The 6240-nt window shown below is 46.3% G+C and overlaps 1 protein-coding gene across 1 annotated transcript; it reads left to right on the forward strand.

Annotated features, from left to right (window-relative positions):
- The first annotated feature begins 3670 nt into the window (after window positions 1-3670).
- LOC149342125 (uncharacterized) lies at window positions 3671-5623 on the forward strand. Its single transcript, XM_089546752.1, has 3 exons — window positions 3671-3701; window positions 4391-4509; window positions 5108-5623. The coding sequence occupies exons 1-3, from the start codon at window positions 3671-3673 to the stop codon at window positions 5621-5623; spliced, it is 666 nt and encodes a 221-aa protein (XP_089402878.1).
- Window positions 5624-6240: the final 617 nt, after the last annotated feature.

Consider the following 6240-nt stretch of genomic DNA (forward strand, 5'->3'; position numbering starts at 1 on the left):
AAAAGCCACAGAAACCAAGGGGCACAGGGGATTTTTAATTTTTATTTATTTATTTTGTGGTGTTGATCAAATTAGAATATTACTGAATATGTTATCGCTTAAAGTAATTTATTAGAAAAGCAGAAGAAAGAACAACCACATGCCGCCGGTGGGATCCGAACCCACGACCTCCGAATTACGCGTCCGGTGCGTAATTCGGTGCGTAATCAGGACGTTCTACGTCCGCCGCTTTTGAACGTGGGTGGCGCTGATGAACACTCTCAAGGTTACGTTACTTGTAAACATAAATACCCCCGAAAGTAGAAGATTTGACAGCCGTCGCCGTAGCTCAGAGGTAGAGCACCGGACGCGTAATTCGGAGGTCGTGGGTTCGGATCCCACAGGCGGCATGTGGTTGTTTTTCTTCTGCTTTTCTAATCAATTACTTTAAGCGATAACATATTCAGTAATATTGTGGTTAAAGATTGCTTTTGAGCATGCGTGGCCAGGTGTATAAGTAAGCGTCCCGAGGAAGAAATAAACAGTTGTTAGTGCGCTTGCGTGTGTCTCTGTGTCTTTCTTCGTGGTTCGTCCTTTGATTGCGCATCCTATACCTTCACAAAATAAAAGAGACCCCTACTGTTTTCATCTGAAATTTGAGGACACGCTACTGGAAGAAGTCACAGAGCAAAAGTTCTTGGGCGTATGGTTTACAGAGGACCTTACATGCAATACTCACGTTAACAAATTAAAAAGCGAGCTATCTCGAGTTACTGGCTGCATGTATAAAATACAAAATATACTACCCACCTGGTTGAAGCAAGCATTATACTACTCACCTTTTTATTCAAAACTCAGTTACGGCATTCTAGTATGGAGAACTACGACAGCTTCAAACTACAACAAACTAATCAGGGTACAAAAGAAAATATTGAGAATGTGTGAAAACTATATTGGTGACAAACGAGGACTCCGAACAAAACCGCTCTTCATTAAACACAGCATGCTTAAAGCAGATCAAGTTTATTATTTCAAACTACTTCAGTGGATTTATAAAAATAGGCTGCACACAATACCTGTAGACAGTTGCACTTCATACCCAATACGTAGACCACACCATCTCAAGCCCGCCACAAGAACTGATTACGGAAGGCAAACATTGAATTATCAAACAATTAACATATTAAACAGTGATCACTTTAATGTATAATACACACAATCCTTCCACAACTTCAAAAAGAACTGTAAAAAGCTATTAGTGGGCAGTGACATTCCATTCTCTTTTTGTTAACCTGCGCTCACCTCTGATAACGCATGTAACCTCAGCTATGTTGCATTATGCTATGTTATTTCTATTATTTATGTTATATTATGTTATGTTATTTCTCTCTTCGGTTGTAAAATATATTTGCCATTGTTTCAGCATGTACCCTGCACATCAGTCTAAACCTAGTTTTTTGTTTTGTTTTTCTGAAATGCTTCTATGTACTGATCTATTTCCTGTATATGCAATTTATTTTTCGGACCAATGAATTGTGGTTTTTGTTTTCTTTGATTGGCTTCTGATGGAAGCCAATTTTGTTATTACATAATACCTATTGCATATGTCCCTTCTGCTTCTTCAAAATCTATCATGTTCAAGAAAAACTAATGCTTTGAAGACATGTGATCTGAATAATTGAATTTTTTTTTGCTATTGTTGTGTGCTAAAATATGTTTAGCAAATATGTGTGTAAATGACACGTCATGCTGCCTTCAACTGTGGGGGCGCAGAGGCTCTGTCAGGCATTTTGCCTTTACCTCTGCCCCCTACACGCAGAAAATCCGGGAAACAATAAACAAAAAAAAAGAAAAAATGATGTCTATAATCATTGCAGGCATATATTTCTATCTTCTGGTAGTTATTTATGCGCTCCCTTTAAGTGCCAGATATAGGCGCAAGCTTTCAGCTTCCGCACAAACGGCGTCTTTAGGCCAAAAAAAATTTACCCTATGTGAATAACAGCGGCGGATTTGGCATCGACGAAAGCGGCGGTTATTGGCGTCGCGGCCGAGTTATCTCAAAGGAATTGGGGCCGCCGAGGTGACGTGAAAGCTGAGCTTGCCAGCGCTCATCGAATCACGCCAAAAGAGATTCTTTGAAGCGCCGCCTCTATAGAAGTACATGAAAAAGCTCTACTCGTTGGAAAAAAATGATTTCGCATTACCCATTTTATGGCAGTGGTCAGTGAGTTGCCGCTCACATTGCCTTAGCTTCTTAAAAAACGCTGCCGCAAAGCTTACGCTTCTTGGCCATTTCTAGTGTACGCTTGTGCATATTATGTCGCTGCTGTCGCTTGAGTTGAAGATCCGATTCTCGAGTTTGCTTCAGCTCGTCAGAATAAGTCCCAACAGTCCACTAGTACAGGTGAGCTCTGAAATGAGCAAAAACATGAATTTTTGATGCCATTTTATCATAATCCGGTAGGAGTGAAGGCAACGCATCGATTGTCCTGTTAACTGTCGCTGCATCTGAAAGAGAAATTACAGGTATCGATGAGAGCACATGAAGAGGAGCACGAAGATCTCATGAATTTTATTTTTGTTTAACATATAGGCAGGCCACATGTTTCACTGCCCATTATTCAGGGCCGTTTTGAAGTGGATTCAAAAATAAAACGTTTTTTGCAGCATGGCCGTATATGCTGGAATCTGCGCCTGGCGTCAATTAGTAGTCATTTTTCTGTTATCTCCTCCTTTAGATTTTCATTGATATACATTTAAGTGTTCCTTGTTTTCAACAGGCAGAGAAAACAGCCGTGACTTTGTTAAAGCATTCTATCAGGAAACAAACTGCGTGTCACTAGGAAGTACCTGCATCGGATGATAAATAATTCTGGCAAAAGCTGATCGCTTCGAATCTCTTGATAAGACGGCATTACGGCCACGCACTCTCCCCGCGTCGGCGCTGGACGGCCAAGAATTCGTGCTTGCTGGTTCCAGTCCTTCTACGCTCCGATACGGTACGTAGCTCTTCGACAAAAAAAAAGCATACTTAAACCTGCCGCGGTCAGGCTCTCAGAATTCTAACCGCTGCGAATTGTGAAGTTCACCGTGCCAAGTTATTATGCAACAGGAAGAGGCTCGCATACTGCGTGATTTGTGGGCTTATGATGTACGATTAATTATTTCAGACAAAATGTCTAAAATAAAACCGATGAAACCAGGTGGTGCGTTTTTTTAGAGAACGCTCTCGCAAGCAAGCGTGAAAACGCTCGCTTAATCTAAAGGCGAGCCCTACAGTACTGAACAGCAGAATTACGCAGAACTCGTCTTCTGTGGCGCTCTAAAATCCTATTCTTTTGAAAGGAACGTTACCCGGATGAGAATCTTTGAATTAAATATGGCACTCGCTTCCCGAACGATGGTGCTATCAGCAGTATTCGCAAATATTTAAGCTACGAGTGAATACAAATGGCGCTCTACTGATCGTCTGGGCCTTCAATGAGGCAACAAATCTGAGAAGCAGGCTCCGCCCAATAGCACAGTCTAGTTCGCAGTGGGCACCCTCAGTCCTAATAGATGACAAAAATAGGTATGCCATAACGATTTCCCAAGACTTTCTTTCCTTCTACCCTGCCCGAAGTGCGGCCTCGAATATACGCATGTTGCTTCCCCAAGCACGTACTCGCAGACTCCACCGAAGGGCACAATGGTCGCACTGAATAACAATTCCATCGGCGGTACGGACGCAGCAAAGCGGCTCGCGTTTTGCCTGAACCGCTTCCATTACCATATAGATCCCGTTTCCACTGCAGTTCTCGACGACAACTGAGATAGCGCAATATCTGGCTGCGCATCGCACTTGACGAAACTAGTTTCCGGTTGGAGGGTATAGTATTCGAAGTGCCACAAGAAGAAGGCGAACGGAATGCGTGCAAGTTGGCAAGGATCACGCGGCGACTGGACATCCTGTGCCCTCTCCCCTCTACGCGACTTCTGTCCTCTGGCTCTTGCTCTGTGGACGTCGCTAGCGCGACATGATAGCGTGTCCACCTGTTAAAAAAAAAAAAATATTCCGCCCCTCTCCGAACCGATCTGTGGAGGGTCGTCCTAGTGAGAGCCCAACAGAAAAACGTAGAAAAATTTGCAGGCCTGCTCGCTCTGGGATTCAGCAAGACGTTCAAGGAGCGGGGTATAAAAACGTGCACGGGTTAAAACGGACCGCCAAACATCCTTGACTCACGCGACGCGGAAGCAGGAACACCTTCTTCAGACTCCGGTGTCCCCAGCGGTCTAAACAGACCCTCCCCGACATCTCGCCTTCAGCATGCTCAGCAAGGTGCGCCGACAAGCGTGGAGTTGTGCCGAAATTTGCCGTGTTGTGTGCTTGTGTGTTTGTGTGTGTGCGTAAAGCCGAAAAATATTACAGGCACTGGACCAGCGGGACGACGTTATTGCCATTTATGTAACGTGCACTGTGTACTCTTCCAGGTGCTTCTGTGTTGCCTGGTGGCCTATGCCGCCGGCCAAGCCCTTCCGGGAGAACTCGTGAGTATGCTTCCGGAAACATTGTGCCTCGGCCTAATGCTAACGCGCAGTAAGACTAGATGTGACGTTTCTTGGTTCAGGGTAGCCCCCCCCCCCCCCCCCCGCCAAGAAAAAAAAATAATAATAAAAATTAAGGAAAGCACGAGCGCAGAATTAGTGTTCCAAAAACTCTTCTCAGTTTTTTTGCGCCATTAGGTTCTGAGCCATTAGGAAGCCCTGTCACGTCCTAAAATGAATATCCGAACGAAGTTGCATTAGCGAAAAGGGTCATATTTTATTCTCGTAAACGATGGATATTTGCGCAAAGCAAGCAATATAATTGGCAGGCCGCCATTGTGGCTCATTGAACCCAAACGACGCGGGTTCGATCCCGGTCGCGGTGGCCGAATTTCGATGGAGGCAAAATTCCAGAGGTCCGTGTACTGGGCGATGCCAGTGCACGTTAAGAACCTCAGGGGGTCGTAATTTCCAGAGCCGTTGACTACGGCGCCCCTCACAGCTGAGGCGCTTTGGGACGTTAAATAGTAGAGTCGTACATCTGCCTGCAATGCATTCACCACCTGCACTTTGTTTTTTCGCGCCCCAACCACCCCAAAAGCCTGCCACGCCATACAGCTTCAGCCACGACAACACGGACGAATTCGGCACCCGCATCACTCGGGAAGAGACGAGCGATGAAAACAACAACAAGGTCGGCTCCTACAGCTACACCGACCCTAACGGCATCACCCGTACTGTGCGCTACGTAGCCGACGCCGATGGATTCCGCGTCACTGTGGAGACCAACGAGCCCGGAACAAAGACCTCCAACCCGGCCGATGCGCCGTTCTATTCCAACGCCGTCGAGCCCCCGCCGGCGCCAGCCGCACCAAGGCCCGTACAGACCGCGGCCGTCGTGAGACCCGCGCCAAGGCCCTATGTCGTCCAGTCCGCTCCTGTGGTCCACGCACTGCACGCCACACCGGTCACCTTGCACGCCACGCCTTTCGCCATCCACGCGGCGCCTATCTCTTATGGCACCGCTCAGCGCGTGACCCCCGTGACTGTGGGTGGCCACCCGATCGCCATCGCACATGCGCCCCTGACTTACACTCTTGGCCGTGCTAAGAGCTAAACGGCTTCCGGTACTTCCATCTGCCCGGTCTTTGCTTTCTGGTTCTGATTTGTAGACGCTTCCTAGCCATTCAACGCTAGGAATGGCTAGCGTGCACAACAGCCATGCACAGCTATTTCACACGTCAGCCGGTGTTTTCTCTTGGTCTGTTGGTCTGTTTGGCTTTTGTTTTCTGCTGGCAATATATGATGTAGTAGTACGCAATGCCACAATCGATATCCTTCAGCGTCTTGGAAGAGTTCCTGTAAACGACACGTACAATCCTAAGGTGCTGACACTGTACATAAGCTAATATACGCAACGACGAAGGCCTGCACGGTCGTCGTGATGAGTCTACAGCAAACCTTCTTGTGTAAATATAAGTGAAAACATTTTGTACTGAAGAATCTCTGCTAAAGCACTGTCTGTGGAGGCTAGCGGCTGTTCATAGCACCACCTCGTACACTAAATGCAAACCGCCACTGCTGGTTTTTACCTTCGCAAAATGACGGAACCTGCTTCATTATCTCTTTTACGCTCATCTTGTTCTAGTGAAACTTTTGTGTGCTGTCCCTACGAATTCTGTTCGCGACGAAGAGCATTCGTCTATCTGTGATGCTTTGGATTTCCTCGTTTGT

The sequence above is a fragment of the Amblyomma mixtum genome, chromosome 5, assembly GCF_055824585.1.
Source record: "Amblyomma mixtum isolate Tamu chromosome 5, ASM5582458v1, whole genome shotgun sequence".
In the NCBI taxonomy this organism is placed as follows: Eukaryota; Metazoa; Arthropoda; class Arachnida; order Ixodida; family Ixodidae; genus Amblyomma; species Amblyomma mixtum.